Source organism: Aplidium turbinatum, chromosome 17 (genome assembly GCF_918807975.1).
Source record: "Aplidium turbinatum chromosome 17, kaAplTurb1.1, whole genome shotgun sequence".
Lineage (NCBI taxonomy): Eukaryota > Metazoa > Chordata > Ascidiacea > Aplousobranchia > Polyclinidae > Aplidium > Aplidium turbinatum.
This window is the reverse complement of record NC_137488.1, coordinates 7,491,011-7,510,881: the sequence shown is the minus strand read 5'-3', so window position 1 is coordinate 7,510,881 and position 19,871 is coordinate 7,491,011. Positions and strand designations below refer to the sequence as shown.

At 37.3% G+C, this 19,871-nt stretch overlaps 1 protein-coding gene across 1 annotated transcript; it reads left to right on the top strand.

Moving 5' to 3' along the window:
* Positions 1-1,797: 1,797 nt before the first annotated feature.
* On the top strand, positions 1,798-18,358 carry LOC145786379 (cilia- and flagella-associated protein 70-like). Its single transcript, XM_082598023.1, has 23 exons — positions 1,798-2,281; positions 2,727-2,838; positions 3,220-3,398; positions 3,893-4,066; positions 4,347-4,474; positions 4,742-4,891; positions 5,101-5,174; positions 5,881-6,044; positions 7,761-7,958; positions 8,450-8,679; positions 9,158-9,275; positions 9,979-10,110; positions 10,582-10,707; positions 11,317-11,453; positions 11,570-11,662; positions 12,077-12,276; positions 12,625-12,783; positions 13,470-13,636; positions 14,098-14,250; positions 14,994-15,155; positions 15,508-15,597; positions 15,822-15,923; positions 18,038-18,358. The coding sequence occupies exons 1-23, from the start codon at positions 2,132-2,134 to the stop codon at positions 18,164-18,166; spliced, it is 3,327 nt and encodes a 1,108-aa protein (XP_082454149.1). The 5' UTR covers positions 1,798-2,131; the 3' UTR covers positions 18,167-18,358.
* Positions 18,359-19,871: the final 1,513 nt, after the last annotated feature.

The window sequence follows — 19,871 nt, the reverse complement described above, 5'->3', positions numbered from 1 at the left end:
GCTCATTTTTATTGATTTAGGCCATACTAAATCAGAAAATAATAGTTTTTACCCATGGACAATTTTTGTGTTACATGGTGTAATGAGGAAGTTTTTAAAAGACCAGTAACTAATTTTGCATGTTTTAATTTTATGTTCAAATTTTATGAAACTCATTGTTTGGTATTCATAGTCTGCAGTATTACACTCAAATCATTTTATAGTTGCTCTCGCATGCAAAAGTTGAAAGCTCAATGAAATTTGTGTTCAAACTAATTTGGTAGGTACCGTATATCTAGGAAGTGATAGTTTTATTTGGCATTTTCACACTTGAAGCTTGTTGTCTTTTAGCCTGCTTTTAAATATGTTTCCACATTGTTCAAATGTTCAAACCACTAGGTAGTACAGTCCATGGATAGTCTAAGATCAAATTATAAACAGTTTACCTGCTTTTTTGCAATTTGGACAGATTGGTGTGTTGTGATAGACCCACTAAAGTACCACCTGGCTCAGACCAGCCAGGAAAAGAATGGATGAACCTTTAAATCGCCTCTGTACTGGTGTTGGTTGCTTCAAAGACAATATGTTTTCCTGGGGATTGTTTGACTCACCAGCCTGTGTTTATGGTGAACGTCAAACACCACAACACATTATAAATCACTGTCCAGTGTTTCTACCTGCAGAACATGTGAATCTCATAGACCCTGAGATGAAGACATTGCACTGATTGCAACAATTGGGAGATCTTGCCTGAATTGCTGCCTCATAAGTAAGAAGAAGATAGACACATGACTCTCATAACTGAACATCAACTTGTTCCATACCTGTCTAGGTAATAGCCTACTAGCCTAATACTGTAGACTACTAGATAAAGAGTTTTAAAGAAAATCCACATTTCTGAAGTTAAGTGAACTGCTACTGTGAAAAGAAAATTTGTCTTTATTTACAATTTTGGTGTAATGTAATAAACCAATAGAAATGTTTTGAATTATTACTGGATACTTTGTATCATTTTCTATTGCACGGGACTTGATAGCTAGAGCCTAGCCTATAGTCTACTATATCAGCTTAGAAAACTATATTTATGGCTAAAATGCGACATGTTTGGTTTAATTAAGGAGATAGATGAGAAAAAAAGGAAGTTAAATTCTTTAGCTTTCACCGATTTGTAAGTTACATAACCCACACAGATTAAATATAGGTGTTCAACGAAAGATACCAACTATCCTAGATTGGAATTATGTTTGTTGCAAAGATTGTTAAAGTTTCTACTTTATTTTCTTTGTAAAATTTCATTTGCATTCTGTGATCAAGAAACTTGTCTTCTGTCATCATTTAGCAGAGGTATTCAACTATTCATATAAGTTAAAAGTACACATAGGTGGTTGGATGTCTCACCGCATCAGGCACTGGAAATCTGTTCATTGCATGCATTGCTCAACCACATGCAAATGGCGATTTTGTCATTTCTTCGTTCATAACATTGGGCTCTCGTCCAACTAAGCTATGGGAAAAACTAATACATAAAATAACCCATGATCAGTAGAGCAAGGGTGACCAAAGGTTTTTGACAAAGGACCAGGCAGAACAGAAGAAATGCTTATGAGCCTGATACTCATTTTATTCAGTACAATACAATTACAATATGTAATGATTCAAAATATGTGTGATATGTTACTGTGTGAGTGTGATATACCCAATTCAGTTTTTGCAGGAAAATGAATTTCAGAAGAAAAAAAACATTATTTTACCACAAAGTCACATGCACTTAATTTTTCTGAAATTATAAAACTATTTAAAAAAAAGTTTCATAAAAATAAAGACTTAAATTATAGAGTAAATGCTTGAACACTTTACCTGCTTTGTGTTTGTAGCCTAATTGTTTAGGATTAATTTTTGCTGACTATTTTCATTAGTTTTAAATTACAGCCTTTGAATGGTAAGACAGGCAAGCGAACAAACCTTAGCCTATAGGTTGTAATTTGATAACCCTGAGGGTAGAGCATAGGGTTTCATTGTTGTTTTGGAATTCACAAGTTTTATAATGATAAGCATCTGCAATTTGTGAACTTGTTGTTAATTATTTCTTAAATTTGAATGTTATTTCATTAACTGGAACAGTAGGACACAGCTTGTAAGCTGAGGTTGTAGAATGACAGATTCCGGTAAGACACTTCGTACTTCTGAAACTGTCCACATAACTGTGGCAAGAGCAAAGAAGCTCCACGGCACAAAAGGAGATAATGTTCATTCATTTGCAAAAGTGGAATTTGATGGAAAAAGCTTGGGAGATTCTTCAAAAGTATGCTATATTTATGCTGTCCAACATAAGTAATATCATTTGATGATTGATTATTTGTTACATTTGATATTTAGCTCGTCACAGATAAAAGTTAAAGTTTGTGTGACAAAATACATGTGTTTTAGAGATGATTGATCAATCTTTATATTTTGGTAATTCCTGCTAAATTTTTTGTTGCTGTTTAAGTTAGATTTTGCAAATCACATATTCAGTTCTATTTATTTTCTGCTATCCCTCTTTTTGTAGCTACTAACTCCAATACAACTTTGCTTGTTCATATGACACAATGCAATTTGATAAAAATACGTTCTGTTGCAAATTTAGCAGTTATATAGAATATAATAACCATTTTGCTTAAATAAAACCATGGACTAGTTTTTTTTACAAGTACTTCTTCCTTCATACTTTGTGATTATTATTTATGATTTTATGTTTTGCTTCACAGGTTGAATCTACTGCTGAAACAAACGCAGAGTACAACTTTACAACAGGATTTGAGTGTTTTTTTGCAGATGGCCATATCTCACTTGATGATGTAGCGGCAAAGCCTGTTTTAAGTAAGCAATTCTTAAGATATGTATTTATCATGTGCACTAAACCCTGAGTCATTTTTTCTTTGTTAGATGTGCGAATTGTGCATAACAACTCATTATTTGTGAGTGTTGTCATTTTATGCTTATTGTATATACTGAATATTTATACAAGAAGACTATGATGACTTTAAAATTCATTCTGAGTATTTTATTGCAGATATAGTGCTGTAAAACAACGTTATCAAAATACCGCATTGACAATTACAGGCTACTATTTTCGATTAATTTTGTTGGAAAAATTCAAACACTTTATCACTTTGGGCGATGCTTTGATATAGCTTGTTTACTTTTCCAGCATTGTTTGGTTCCTAACGTTTGACTATTTGAAGGATGGTATTTTTTCAGTAACAATCATTGAAGTTTTACCAAAAGAAAAGAAACAGAAAGAAGAAAAAACTCATCCTTTGGGCCAATGCACCGTGGATCTTTTTCCATTGTTCAATACGGATCAACCTCTTCACTTTACTCTGGATCTCCATCCTGTTTCTTCCCCGACTGGAGATGCTAATGTTGATGCTGCAAAGGTAGTTCAATTACTAATTTTTTTTTTTTTTAGTGTTTAGCTGCTTTTTTTCGTTAGATGTTATGTTATGAAGTAAATTTCACCAAGTCCAGTTCTTCAATATTTGTTTAATTGTTCATGAGTTAGATGTTGTCATATTTTTTAGATACATTGGGATATGATCTTGTAACTCGCTGACAGATGGGTTGTAAAGATGACGTGGTGCATAAGATTTGTTTGAATAAAGCATTTGTTGAAGGCAAAGATGAAGGAAACTAGATATTGACTGACATAATGTAAACATTGCTTTAAAAGGTGTGAGGTGTGGTCATTTACAATAAGATAACCCAGCGTTGGTAAGACGATGTGGTTTAGCTCAAACGATTTGCTACTGTATCTTTGAAACTAACAAAACTTGGATTAACAAATTGCTACCAAAGTATATAATGTGACCAAATATTGCAAAACAAACAGTTTATCGAATATTTATTGTGACTTTTTTGGATTTCATTTTAGACCGAGGTGGACATCACAGTGACGGTTAACGAACCGCTTACTGAAGCGGACCTGATTAAAAATAGCAACCTGCTTACAGTGAGAGTCGGCTCGGCTTATTCCATACCTGACGCCTGGTCGTCCGCCTCCCACTTTCATTACATTGTGGGCCTTCCCGTGCCTGTCAGTGCAGAGGTAATGCCGATACGTAATAGTAACGTAATACCGATCGCCTACCGATTTTTCGATCTTGTTGTTTTTCGTTACAAAACACCATGGTTGTTGTTATAATGTTATCACCGTCAGCTGTTCTTACTATCAAAATGAAACATAACACATCCTGCATAATTTGTACTACAAGCGTTAATACATTTGCATGAAAAGAAATATTTTAAGGGATTGAAGCATAGATCTAGCCTACTTAACTGCTGCAAATAAGTCGTTGTTTTATACGACGTTTCATCTTGATTTTCAGAAAGATTCTTCGGTTATATTTTCGCATGGAATGCTACGATCGGCTGCAGATAAGGAAGCAATGAAAAGACCCACAAAGTGGCATTCTGTGCCACATGCTGTTAATGCAGCTCAATATATTCCAAACAGGTGAGATGGTATAAGCACACCATCTGCAGTAAAAGTTCGCAGACTATTGGTTTGTGCTATTGAGCTGTCAATCAAAACTGTGGATTTGATATCAATTCTCATCAGGGGCACTCCAGCAGGCTCGCTTTGAATGAAAATAAAAAGCCTGCCCACTAATTGTAGAAAAAATACAAACTGATTCTTGCCTTTGCAATCGTGCTTCCGTTCTTGAATATTTGTTTAAACTATAAAAGAAAACTACGACGAATTTTTTTATTTTTGAATTAGCGCTCATGAGAGAATACCTCTTGACAAGGAAAAAGGAGATTTCTCTGGGAAAGAGTTTGCCGAATTTCGTCACGAATGTGAAACAGAAAAAAACCGAATCACTTGGGACGTAGAGAAGCGATGCTACTTGCAAGCTGACGCCAGAGCAATGTGAGATTGATGAACTTGAAGCTATTAAAAACAGGCTAGAACGATTAGATGAGTTTTTAAAAACTGTAATACAAATCGTATTTTCAATATCATTCAGGCTTCAGGATATTTTATAAATTTAAGTTTCTTTTCAAATGCATTTGCTTTCTGGGCTACAATTAATTTCATACTCGAACTGTCTTGAGTTGATTTCATATATTTCTACTCAGATTTCAGAACAAGATAGCAGAAACTAGACTGTGGCCAGTCGAGGTGATGCGAACGGCGCCAAGTCAACCCAAGGGTGAGTTTATACATAGCCTGCTGTTACCAAAAGTGATCATGAATCGACCAATTTTATGAACACCAAAGTGCAACTCAGTTCAGTTTGTTTTTGTTTCTGACCATACAACGAAAAAACAATATATGACAAACATAGCAGAGGTCTAGAAAACGGCATTAAAGCGACAAAACGCGGACGTTATAACGTGCATGATACCAAAGCAGGACAGTCAGTTTAAAATATAGAGTTACAACTACACAATAGTAGATAACGTTGTTCACACATTGGTGGAAAGGAGAGATAATAATATTTAGTTTTCATCACAAACTACTTTAAGGACTTACTGGTACAACAGCCTTTCGCGTTTCTCTAATTATTTTGGTGTAGCTTGCACGTTATACTTCTGATCGTTGCCATTTGGCTTTCAATTGTGTACAAAAGAATAGAGAATAACCACCACTATTACAATTGAGTATATTTTTGGCTGTCTGTCTCTATACGACTGCGCTGACCGTTACAGTGTCGGCTTTGTAAAGCGCTATATCAAAACATATATTTTATATTATTACTTTATCTACAGTCGGCTTTCGTTGTATAATAGAAGTCAACGTTATTGTTCTTTATCATATGCGAGTCTTGTTTAAAATTAGCTGTATTCAAAAATATTTGCGTTTGGTTAGACAAAGTATTCAACTAGTAAAGTTTTATAATGTAATTTCTTGCACAGACAAAAGCAACAAGAAAGAGAAAGCCCCAGCAGACGATGAAGGGATGATCTCATATCACGGGATTGCTTACGTTGATCTTGCCCCTCTCCTCTACCCTGGCGTGTGTTCTGTTGCTGGTGCTTTTAGGATTCATCCTTTTAACGAAACGGAGCTGACCGATAAGGTAGAGTTGCAGCGATTTGCTAAGTTTGCATCAGCTCTTTGTTTTCTTATTTCATTGTCATACTTGATTCCAAGCATTAATGTTTCTTGTATGAGAAGTTTTTCAAGATTCTAGGTCTTTTGCTGTGTGTAATATGTATTAGGTCTATGTTGGTGTTGCTTTTGTAGGCTATTTTGTTGAGCTGTCTTATGGTGTAATCTTTTGTTTATTGTGTCACTCTGAGTCTCTAGCTACAAGTGGATAAATTAGAGTTTCTGTCTAGGCCCTCTAGGGGTATGATTGCCTACAAAATTAAACCGGTTAAATGGAATGTTATATTTATTGTTAATCAAAGTTACAAGCTCTTATTCGGTAAATTGAGAAATACGTGTCCTGTCTAACTCTAGCCAATTTAGTTTATTGCAACGAGTGTCAGAAAAGCGACATTCTCCCATCGTGAATTTTACCTTCTTGTTTTAGTCGTCTCTTCTGTCTGTTCTGTTTTTAAATGGAAATCCTTTTGGTTTATTTACTATGTTACCAGTATTTTTCTATTCCCCACTTATTTCGTAATGTGGTGCCTTTTTATCAGTAATATGGTGGGAGTTATGAAAGCGGAACGGTTACACAGTTATGTCGCTACAGAAATACTGATGTGGTGATTCTAAGTGAGCTAAATTTCGTGAGAGTGGCATTTAGGTTTTGAATTTTCATGGTTGAAGTGCGTTTGCAAATTGCAATTCTCATAGGTTTCGGCCAAATGTTCTCATAATTTAAGTTTGTTAGTTAGAAACATGGTACATGTTACACTCTTGTCTGCCTTGAGCACGCTTCCATTCAATCTTTGCCTGTGAAAGTGAGGTGTTTCATTTTTCCTTTTCGGAGCACGTGCCCTGAGTTACAAATCCCGAAGTCTAATTGAGTAACGTTTTTTTAATTTATCACCATCTAAATTCGGTTTTATCCCGCTAGTGGGAATGGCCGATTCTTTCCTTTCAGAAATTGTCTTCACTCCTATTTTCCATCTTCTTCTATGGAACGCATTTTCCTACTTTAGTCCGATCTCTTCTGCTTTATCCTTCTCCTTTCCAATTTTTTTTAGATCCCGTTTCCTCTTTCCATCTACCTTCAAAGCCACTGTCTTCCTGAGAAACTTCTACATGTCAATACCATATTACTCCATTTTCTCTTGAAAATTGGTCTATAGTCTGCTTCATCTCTATCATATCCATCAAATTTTCAGTCTTTGTCTTCCTCATTTTCACCCCACACTTTGCTTTCGCTATTTCTTTTCTTTTTGCACTTTTGTTCTTGCACCTCAATACATCAACCTCACCGTTCTTACCAGCACCTCCGGAATTGCTTTTATTTATTTTGTTAACTTCTTTTGTTAATTTAATACTGTTTTTATCTCCGAGTGACAAAATAAAGTAAGATAGCTTAAATGTACGGTTAAGTGAAATCTAAAAGGTTCCCTGATGTCACTTTGTTCGAGCTGTTGAACAATTATATTTCTCGTTTCATTACATACATTAAATCTAGGATTGGGTTAAGTCCAATGGTTGACAGTGCTAAAGTTACTTTCAAACGGCTGCCACTGACTTGACTTTAAAAGCATTTATCGCCGTAACAATAAATAGATAACCAAAATCGGTTTTTGATTGAAATGGATGCTTTGCGCTACTTATGATAATGCACTCTGGTTCAGATTCTTAATTTTTATTTATTTTTTTACAGACAAAGCAGAAGAATATCATCGCGGAAGATGTGATCCGAGCCCAAAGCAGCACCAGTCGCGTCACAGGCGCGTCTCCGGTGCAGAAGGGCAAAGGTGGAGCCGGAGGAGGCGGTCAGAAGGAGTTGGGCGTCAGCGCTCCCTTGAAAAAAGGATCAGCCATCAAGCAAGCAGAGTCCAGCGTTGATGTGGATGCTCATGTGAGTGCTTTTAACCCTCAGGTTGAACTGAAATGGTTTTGTTACAGTAAATCGTAAGTTAATGTATCAAGATAATAAGCTTGTAATGTCTGGGGCAGTGTAGCCGCATGAAAGTAGAAACGTTGTAAGTTGACGGCTTGGGTTGCCTATTTCAAGGTAATCAAGCTCGTTGTAAGTTGACGGCTTGGGTTGCCTATTTCAAGGTAATCAAGCTCGTTAAGATGCACTATATCTCCCCTGGAGTATAAGCTACTCGTTTTTTTATCTTTTTTTCATTTTTAATTAAACTTTTCTGTCACGAGGCAGTCATTGTTAAATGTTCTTTTGTCGACTTACGTAAATGAGGTTACCATCTTAATATCATGCTGGTTTTGTAGAAAAGTATTGGTGAATATTTCTAGAGATAATAACAAGGACAGTGCTTAAAAAAGTAAGTTTTCACAAACAGCAATGGCATGCCTGTAAGTAAATCAACATTTGTGATCATGCAGACTCTCGAAGCTTCAACGTATGTGGAGAGCAAAACCTATCTTTATCTTGAATTTTCGCTGAGTCATCCTCTTGTTCCTCGCCGGGAGCCAGAGGAGCTTGCAAGCAGCGTGTCCGAATACATTCCTCCTCGTCCAAAAATGAAGCGTGTTGTAGGAGGAGCAGCAAAGGCTGTTGAAGACTTCCACTCCCAGTTATCATCGGTGGCAGTCATGGTGCTAGACGAGTTTCGGTTCGTGCATTTTTTTTATTTTAAGTGTTTTTCTCCATTTTTTGGAGCACCAAGATCTATTGCAGCTCCAGGATATTTTTATTTTACTGAATTTTTAAAAATTGATCTTACTTTTACGAAAGTGTGTATTAATGAAGAAGCTGTTTTAAACGTTTTTAAATACCGTTTTGCAGCTAATTAGAAAATAACTTGCTACTTTTTGAGAAGTAGTTGAACTGGCGAGGCAGGCTTTTAAAATTTGAAGTGGGGAGGAATAACCACAAAGGTTTCGGTTTTTGTTGCTTCTGTACAGTTGAGTGTTTTAACAAGAAATCTGAATATTTTTTTTTAATTTTCCATATCAAATTTTTCGACATTCTGTCTCTGTCTATACTTGTAGCAATTAGAATTCTGGCTTTTTTAACTTTTAAATTATTACTGAGTTGGCAAGATTTGTGAGCATTTTTGTTTAAGTAAAAAAGATTAACGCGTTGCGCAGACAAGTATGCGGCGATGACTTGCATGTGGATGTCAACAAGCAGGGAGAAATGAAGAAGCAGCTTATGTATCAGCTCAACTCAACCGGAAAGTATTTTGCTTTTAAAGAACAACTCAAGGTGATTTGTTTGTTTACTTTGAAAAAAAAATCGACTGCTTTAATAAGTTAATTGACAAAACCAAGAAAGTTGGATTGGTTGAATGCATTGTGGTAATGGGAAAGTAAATGTCTTAGGTTTTTTCAAATGGTACTAGAAGGTTTACTATTTGCAATGTAGTATTGGTTACATTAAGCTGAGGTGTTTCACTTAAAACAGGATAATGATAAGTGAATGGTGCACTACAGAATGAAGAATGTTAGGTCAATTTGCGGTAATGTACATCCAATGCATTGCGGTAATGTGAAAATTTTACATTTATAAAATGATTTGTTTTAAATTGTACGGAAGAAAAATGGGATGGCGAGCGTATAAGGCGTTGGCTTTCCAATAATATAAACCTGGTTCAGCACCCGGCTTAAGCTGGTTGGTGACAACCACTGCTTACCTCTACTCAGGGTGAAATAAATTTGGTAAGCATAGTTGCTGAAAAAAAGGCAGCCAGGAGAAAGAAACCGGTCACCCTACTCTTGTGAGTGCCGAAAGCTTAGTGTAATCAGAACCTTATTTTCTCATTCCCCGAAGCTCAGTAACTGAGTATGAAACCACCTTTACCAAAGTTAGTCCTTTTTCCTGAAATGGGATAGAAAAATCTGAATGAATATTGAAGCTAGTTTTAAAAATCAGTTTTGGAAGGCTTTTACATCTTTTTGCTTTCTTGCAGCATTCCATTGTGAAGATAGTCCGTGAAAAGTATATGAAGACGACGACGTTTAAAAGCAATGACGAATTGCAACAATTTCTTACAGAGCTCTATGTCTTCCTTGTGGATGAAATGCACGCAAATTTGCAAAAGGTAGCATAAACTATAAAGGAACTGCAAATTTTGAGCTCTTCCCACTGAGTATTACAAATTCAAACTATTCCCTGTCATTAAATATATTTTGACTATAAAATTAATTTTGCTTCAAACAAGGGTGAAACTGGAGTATGGCGTCTTCCATTTTTGTTCAATAGGTGTTATGACTGTACAAATTCTCACATCTTCTTAGTTCTGCTATAGATTTTGCATTTTTTCTTCCAAAATTTAAGCGATAAAATCATTTTTGTCAAATTATCTTTCCGCTAAATGTCCATCACAAATACAATTTGACGAAATTTAAACCATTTTCTGTCGTTGAGCATGATTGTAGAATCGACTTTGCCTTGCGCCAAAAATAACGCAATAAAACGCTTTCCTACAAAGAAGTTATCCAGCTTTTTTCCTGTGTTAACATCTTTATTTTAGTTATGAGTTGTTGTAAGAGTGTTTAAATTACCGTACCAGGTCCTGTCAGTTGATTCGAAGCCCCAAGAAGCCATTGAGCCTATGGTCGACTCCAGTCAACTCAAGAGATTCGCTCAGGAGGCCGAAGCGAACGAAGATTACGATATGGCCTCCAAGTATTACCAAGTAAGACAAACTAAGAATAAGTTGATAAGCAGCTCTACATTTTAATAAAAAAATGGTTTGCTGTGAATGAAACATTCTTTACGAGGCTTTCGTGGGACCCTCCGTCTTGGCAATATTGTTTGGTTTTATTGCGGAAACACTTCACGTAAGTGAAGCTAGGTGGAGTGCTGGGCTAACTTGGGTTCGGAGAAGTCTCCGCCTCTGAGTTTGAAAATGTTGGGTTTGTGGTTTATCGAGTGGCATTAAAGATCTTGTAAAAACTTTACTGAATATTTTTCTAGCATTTGGTCTTTGACCACGAGGAAACATATTCCGGTCACCAGCGCTCTCAGTAACGCTTCTAAAGTGCGCAGAGATTGTCTTTGTTGTATGTACATTGTACACTTGTACAGCACTGAAAACAACACATGGCCTAACTGTAGAGACTGTAGCACAGCAAAGAATAGTGTTTCCTCAACACCGATCATCATATTTAAACGTTAAACTAAAAACACTTGCCATTTTGTTGTGCGCCAAGTTTCACCAAAAAGACAATAGCTTGAAGTTTTGCACTGAAATCTTTTTACTTTATGCTATCTCTAAATACTGTGCGGTTTTCTGACATTTCAGGAAAGATTGGCAAACGACGACAGAGACCCCGAGCACTGGTTGGACTACGGAACCTTTAATCTTCTTATTGGCAACACTGCAAAGGCCAAACACTGCTTCGTTCAAACAATTGCGCTCCAGCAAAAACACTTAGAAGGGCAAGTTTGTGAAGTTAAAACCAAATTTACCTGCTTTTAAGCGCTTGTGCTTGCTTAATTTTTTTTCTGGGCCTTGTTTGCCAACGAATTTAAGATTTTTTGTTGTCACGCTTCAGATTACTTTTGTACGGCATCATGAGCACCATTGAGCAGCACTGCCAAGAAGCGGAAACGATGTTTGAAAGAGCAGTGTCTGTTGCTGAGGAAGGGTATGGCGGTTATTTTCAACCATTTAATATTTTAATATAAATAAAGAATCGGAAACATATACGGATACTAAACTCATTTTCAGCAAACGTTTCAAAATTAGATTGCTTTTATCTTCATTGCTATTGAATAGCTATTTGGTATTTTATGTTTAAATTTTAATTTTTTTCACATGCAAAATTTTGCTCTGCTTTGAAGTGTTTTCACTCGAGTTAAACACACTGTTTAATACCATTACGTCATTATGTCATCAACTACCTTCAAGAACTAATTGTTTTGAAAAGCTTTGCTGAAATAGTTTTTTTCCATTTGCTTCGCTTCTACACCACAGCCTGCGCAAAGTTCAACTTTACAACTTCAAAATCACGAGTTATTATTGCCGCTGAAAATTTCAAAAGCTTTCATCGTATTTTCAGAACGAGTTCTTCCTGTCTGGCTTGGACAGTATTGGCTTTGTTCTACGACAGTCAAGGTAACGAGATTCGGGCCGAGCATTCTTTTCTTGAAGCAAATCGTATGAACGATTTAGCCGCCTACAAAAAGCAACAATCCGAAAAGCCGCCAACCCAGACAGAACATCGCATGTCTGAAGTTGGTAAGCCTCCGCTTGCCCCAGGTGATTCGCAGTGAAATTATGGTTTATTGTGATTTTATCAACGCTTAGAGACAAAAATCAATATAATTTGCATCAACGAGTTTGTTGGAAATATTGGAAACATATTGTTAATAACTTTAAAAAGCTCATGATTTCTAAACATGCTACACTTTGTATTCGATCGGTGAATAACTTTGTACTTGTATAATGTATATCCCTTGCTTTTTATGGCCACTGGTGAAGTAAACACAAACTATTGAAGTTAAAATAAAGTTTTAGGACATTAAATTCATGCTGCCGAGTTGTTCTGAGATTATTCCATGCGGTATACACTATAACCTAAACGTAAAACTACGTTATTCTCTCTAGAATCCGAACATGAGGCTACGGCGCCAGAAGATCATTTGCTTGCTGTAGTGCCAACGGAGACTTCGGTGGCTCCCAGTTCGAAACCCCACTCTGCTAAATCAGTATCTACAATGAAAGGAACGAAAACCACCGGTAATACCTCTGGAATCTCAAAAAAAGGTAACTCGGTAAAAGTTTTTAACAACTAGTGGACTTCTCTACTGATCACACAAACGTTTTAAAACTAATGGAAATTGGAAAATCTATTCCGTGGACCGTATGATAAATATTAGCATAACTAGTAAACAGTATTATTTAGTTTAAACAACTACATCATACACAATTTCCTTCTGCATAGAGCTGTTTTGTAGTTAAAACAAGTTAACATTTTATTCATGTGTTTTTATTTTATTGCTGATGCCAAGTTAAAGTTTTTATACGTTGAACAAACAATGATGCTCTGCACAATGCAGCAATAAAAGTTTTCGCAGCTGAATGCGTTTTCGTTTCTAGCACTAGTTGCAAACGTTCATCTGATGAAAGTGAAAGTAAACCTGTTTATTGTTGCTTTTACGTTCACTTTCATCAGACGAACGTTGCAACTAGTGCTAGAAACGATTGTCCTGATGAACACCCAAATTTTTCAGTATTCAGTTGAATGCGTTTTGTTGATTAATTGGTATTTTTTAGTATAGAGTTAAAATTTGATTTGAACTCTTTGCTACGTCATCAGGCTTTAATGGTGCAACGCTGCAACTTGTAACATCAAACTGATCTAAACTTTGCGACTTTAAAGTATTTCAAAACTGTTCTTCGTTGAACATCTAAAATATGTTTATTCACTAGCTGTTTTGCACTCGACACAGACACACACAACCCAAGAAATTCAGCAGAGGTGAGTTCGTTGTCAGAACACAAAAACGTGATGGACAACCGTGTAGTGGATGCTCCGAATAGCGAAGAGTTGGAAGAAAAACCTCAAAGCATATTCCTCCAAGCTGCAACATGGTTGCTTGACCACAAAGCACTAAAGGTAAAAATGGATTTCCCATGGTGTTTTTTTACCATAAACCACAATTAGGTAACTAGAAGTTTGTTTCAAGAGGTAAGCCTAGTGGAAGGGCGCTGACTATAGTTTTGTGCCATACTTTTGACAACAATGAGGCCCCATATTTTGTCTGTAACTTGCTGTAGGTACAGAAGCCTATCCCTTTGCCACTTTGTCAGGTACTTCTTGATAAAGGCATAACTTTAGGTGAGCGTAACGCACAAAACTCTCAATAATTTCGCGCATTCAGCACTATCAAAATAATTTTGGCAATGTTATTGAAACTCCGGAAATGTCCATTCCGCTGCAACTGAGTAACTGAAAAACTATATTGAGCGAAAATAGTTGCGTATGGTTTTGCTCGTTTGTACATATTTGGTAGTCGTATTTTGTACAACACCGCACCTACCATAGCATGCTAATTGAAAACTTTCTTCCATTTGCAGTTTGCTGAGATTGCACTATCAAAGGAATTGCTAATGTGGCAAAGCACCTCTGCTGCCGAATACCACATCACACTAAGCCGCTTGCAGTTGATGAGAAAGCAATATCAGAATGCAGTGGAGAGTTTGTCACAAGCCACCACACTGGACCATGAGGTGATCTCATATTTCCAACGGTTTTGATGTCAATGTTGTCATCTTATTCTAGATTTCAAGTTGGTTAGTTATTACCCAAGCCAACATTGGTGTAACTATTTCTTGCGACTTTTAATTTCAAGTTTCACTGCATTTGTCTTTCCAATGATGCGAACCTGGTTCGACACCCGGCTTAAGCTGGTTGGTGATAAACACCGCTCAATAAATTAAGTGTGTAACAAATTGGGTGGGCATAGTTGCTGAAGGAAAGGCGGCCGAAATAAAGGAACTGTTCACCCAAACTCTCGTTAGTGGGGAAGGCTTAGTATAACGAGAACCTTATCTTCTCATTCCCCAAAACTCAATCACTGAGTATGGGACCTTTGCCTTACTGCTTACCTTGGCATCCTTAGTTTTAGAAAAATTCCTTTACCTCGCTTACAATTTTGTTCATTATAAGGTGTGGTTGGCCAATACAGTGTGCGTACCCTCCCCCCTTCAACTAACCAGAGTAATTGAAGTGCAAATTCAAGTCTCCATTCTGTGGAATAGATTGTGTACAGGCGATCACATTTCAACAACGAACGGACATTGTCAATCACCATACCCGTTGTCTGCTAGGAATTTGGAGCTGTTACATGCTTGAAAAACTGTCGTGATTCGTGATTAAGCTTAAAAGAACGATCTTACACCTCCTACGAGTTCTCAATCAGCCAAGCTGACCTTTTGGTGGCGATCATACTGACATATACCTTTGCATTCAGCATCCTGACGCTTGGGCTATGCTGGGGCATGTCAATTATGTATCGTCCAATTTTGCAATAGCACGGGACTGTTACGAGAGAACGCTTGCTTTTGTGAACGACGCGACTGAAATGCATTCAATCTATCTTCGGCTGGCTTCTATTTATCTTCAAGAGGAAGAGGTATTTTTGTTGTGAAGTAAAACTTTTTGCTGTGACATGGTCAATTGAAATAGAAAAAATAAACAGATGTTTGAGCTAAATACGATAACCTTCTTTGTAGCCTACTACAATGCGGCATTTATGAGCAACAGAACATATAACTTATCAGATTTTATTTCACGAAAATTAAGAAATTGATTTAATCTTTGCTACAATTGTGTTTCATGCAACTGTACTGTAGGCCTATGACGTTTTAATTTTATATAAACCTTGGGAATTTGTTGGTAAGTTGCAAATTTTATTTTTCAAAACCCAAGTAGGTAAAATACTTATTACAGCGATAAGTTTTGACATATTCGGCATTTCTGCTCAGTTTACAAGCGCAAAGACAACATTTCTTCTGGCTTGCAAGCATTCCCCAACATGCATATCCTGGCTTGGAGTTGGCATTGCTTGCTTCAGGGTAAGTTCAGTTATCAATTGGGAACGGTGTCAAACAGCTGATGTTTTTGACTGCTTTGTGTTGATCCAGCACGACTTCCGGGTTGTTGGCTCCCACACTAATGAAAAATACAATTGTTTCTTGAAAGTCCGTCAAGTAGCCTAACCTTCATTTTTTACTGAATTTTTCACGTTACAATTTCTTGGAAAGTTCAATGTTCAACGATGGCTGCAAACTTCTTTCAGTTGTACGAGATATCCGAGGCTGAAGACGCCTTGGCAGAGGCTAATATATTGAACAACAGCAACCCTGACGTTTGGGCTTACCTCTCCCTGGTCTGTTTGAAGGTAAACTTTTTAAAAGAGCTGAGCATGCGATAATTCGTTTGCCAGTCATCAGCGGACATCATTTGTCATCATTTTTCAGCATGAGAATTTTTTTTTTACTGTTTTGGTGTGGAATTTGAAACTCGATTTTTTGCAATTGGCTGTTGTAGCAGAGCCACTAGCCTATATAGTATATATACAATGCATTGTAGGTTAAACGATTTTAAAAATGTAATTTAGGCCGACCTTTAACAATTTATACCTTACCCTATGTAGGCTAGTGTACAGTTGATATATTCAATATTTTGTAGATATTATTCCCCAAATTATGATATTTTTATCCTTTTTGAGTTGACTTCTTCTGGTGCAACAAAACTATCAAGATTAGGTTGTAGCTTATATCCAGGCTTGCCATACCGTCCTTATTTCTAAGATTTGTCCTTATTTTGAAGGGCAAGGTCTTAGAAAACTTAAATGTCCTTGTTTCTAAGAAATGTCCTTATTTTCGACTTTCGTCTTTATTTTATCTTATTTTCAACAATTACAGAACTTCGATCGTTTTCCTCTGGTATCCGGTGTTGCATAACATTCTAAAATTAGTTTAATTAGATTTCTCTAGTCATCAGATTCTTCAACACCAAAGTTGGAGTGTGAGTGTGTCTTCTTGACCTGCTATCGATGCCAGGCGAGACCTCGGCACAGATCACGAACTTTATTCTCGTCTATTCAAGAGAATGGCCTAGACATGAAACAGCTGTCATCCTTTTTTTGTGCCTATAATGCACCAGTGAATTTTGGAGGATCACAACATAGTGGAAAAAGCAACGTCTTCTCGCGTCTCAAAGAGCAAACATTGCATCTGATCCTAGTCGGCTGCGCTGCTCATACTTTGCATACTGCAGCAGAGAAGGGACCAGAGCGCCTGACACTTGACATAGAAACAATCGTACTGAAGATTGGTAGATACTTCAAAAGCCAAACTGGTAGAATGATGAGGCTCAAGCATTTCTGTGAGGAGCTTGGTAGCAACTACTCGACTCTACCAACACACACGCCGACTCGATAGACTACACTTGATGCTGTACTTGAGCGAATGATCGATCTCTGGGAACCACTCAAAGCGCATTTTCTTTCGCTAAAACATCCACCAAGAATAGTAGAGGATTTATTTAAATCAGAAGAGTCACTGATCATCGTATCATTCCTCCACAGCGCTCTCTTGCTCTTCAATAAACCACTGTTACTCTTGCAAAAGTCAACTGCATTGTGTCCAGAACTGGCAGAGATAACTGAATCTTTCAATATCAAAATATTGCAACGCCAGTGTTCAGGGTATTTCGGAGCAACTACAGACGAACTACTAAGAATAGTCGATGAAGAGCATGCTAAGGTTCTCAAAGCGAGCTTCCAGGAGTTCTACACCATTAGGCTGCCTTGGAATATATCAATAAGTGGCATCGATTTGAGCATCCAACGCACATCAAGTGGACCCTGCTGAAAGATCAAGCAATCGAGTACGAGGAAGTCAAGGGGTTGGCTAAAGCAAGTTGATCCACTAATGGCAATGAAAAATGAGCTGTTCGATAAGGTCTCGGCTATTAACGCTCTGCTTAAGAAGATTCCAGATGATGTGTTCAGCAAGGATGAACCTGAGGTCGAGTGGATGAACATCTTTACCGGCAACAACTCTTTTCCGCTGCTCTACAAACTGATTAGCACCATTTTCTCCCTTCCGGTCAGCAATACGTTTGTGCAAAGAGTATTCTCTCTTGTTTCGGCGCAGTGGACCAAGGAAAGGAACAGACTTAGTGAAATGACAGTCAAATCCCATCTACAAGTAAAGATAAACCTACACCTGAGCTGCCGTGAGATCCATGAAGCAATTTCTAATAATAAAGAGTTGCTGGAACAGATTGTTTCTGGCAAAAAATGTGGAATGCGATATGACACGGCTCGTATAAGTACAAAATATGTCCAAAAACGTTTTTTAAATGCTAATCTAATTTTTTGGTTGTCCTTATTTTTGGGTCCATGTCGATGGCAACCCTGCTTATATCAAATCCACGACCGAAACTGATTTTACAGGAAATTTATTAGGCCTGCCTTGTTGTTTATGCTTTTACTAAATTTTTCAGACCGACAGAAAGTTGGAGGCTGAACAGTCGTTTAAATACGCGCTCAAACTGGGTTTGAAAGACGAGCATGTTTTGCAAGAAATTCGTGGTTTACAGAAACAACTTGGATTTGGAAATCCTGGTCTATAAACTCATGACAGAAACTACTTTTGCGCAACGCACTTTTTACGTTATAATTCACATGGGCTACAGAACGGCATATTATTGTGTTATTTTTATATAAGTTAGACATGTTTATAAATTTTACCATGTTTTACAGATTTACTTTTTACCGTTTGAGTGACTTATTTAGGCTACCACACCAGTGAATACAAACTAATTGCATAACGTTGTATTTTGTGCATTATTAAAAGAGGCCTAGCAATCACAATGTTAGCAGCAGAAGAGGAATAGGCCTAGATCAATCAAGCTAAGGAGGATCAATCGCCCCGATAGCTCAGTCGGTTAAACATATCCGACTTTATCAACGAAGAATAGCTGCGCTGATCAAGCTCAAGCAGCGCTGGTTTGATTCTCGGAATGTGCGCTTGAGAAAACACATTACAAGGACAGCTCTCCATTTAGCTGCACCTAATGGATGGGATAATTCACAAACAACAAGCGCATTTCACTCTGTGATCGGGTCCAGTAGCCAGTAGGCTTAGTTCAAAAGCCTCTGCAATGTGTAGGCTACAAAACTTCAGATGAAAATTGCAAAGAAACTTTCTCAATCCGAGGATGGAGATAACTAATCAAAATAGCAGTTATTAACTTATAAGAAGAAAACTTTTAAAATATTAAATTCACTACAGACATTTAAAAATCTACGTTGTTTTAGATGTCTGACTGAAACTTAGGCTTCAGCCAGTAGCGTAGCCAGGAATTTTGAAAGGGGCGGAGGGGTTTGATGACCGGCGGGCGAAACCCGACGGCGTGTTTGGCAAAGGCGACACCCAGCGGGGGGGTCTGGGAGGCCTCTCCCAGAAAATTTTGAAAAATTACTTTGAATTTGGTGCATTCTGAAGCATTTTCAACAAAAATAGGGGTATAAATATTTCTGTATAATGGTGCTGTCCGGTGGCATAGCAAAAGGATAAGATCATGTTTTCTTGGGCATTTTTGGTAATAGAGCTAAGTCTCTATGTTTCTTGTTGCTAATTCCTGGCTGAAATATTTGAATGTTTGATATTGGCAAAACTCGCTCTTTTAATGCAGTTTTGTTTAAAATTAGGCAAACTTTGTTTTAGAGACATAAAGACTGAAAGCATCATTCTCAATATCGTGACGTCACACGCGTACCAAAGGGGGGTTGTAGCCCCCAACCCAGGGGCGGATCCAGAGGGGGGCGATTGGGGCGATCGCCCCCCCCTAAAACCCAAGAAAGTAGCTTTATTCTTCATTTATATGTATACGATTTGGAAAACAACATATCGAAAGCAATGCTGAATAAGTCTTTCGCCATGTTCAAAGATTAGGTTAGGCTAGGCTATAATAATAACATAGTAGGCCTATAAGGCTATTATTTCGTCGCAGAGTCTAATTACCGAACGAAATTACTAAAATTTAAAAAGTTTCTAAACTTTTTGCCGGCACTGTAGAGCATAGCGATAAATCCCTTAGCCTAGATAAGTTGGTTGGACAGAGCAGGTTATTGGCAACTTTGACGGTCAGACGTGGAACTAAAACCATTGAAATTCTACCTTGAAATTGCATCTAGAAACAGCAAAGCTCAATTTTTTTCAATGAGACTTTAGCATCTTGACACCTAACATCAGGCCCGCAACCAGCAAATATTTTCGGGGGGGGGGCATTTAATTTTTATCAAAAAACAAACATTGAAATGATGCATTGTGAC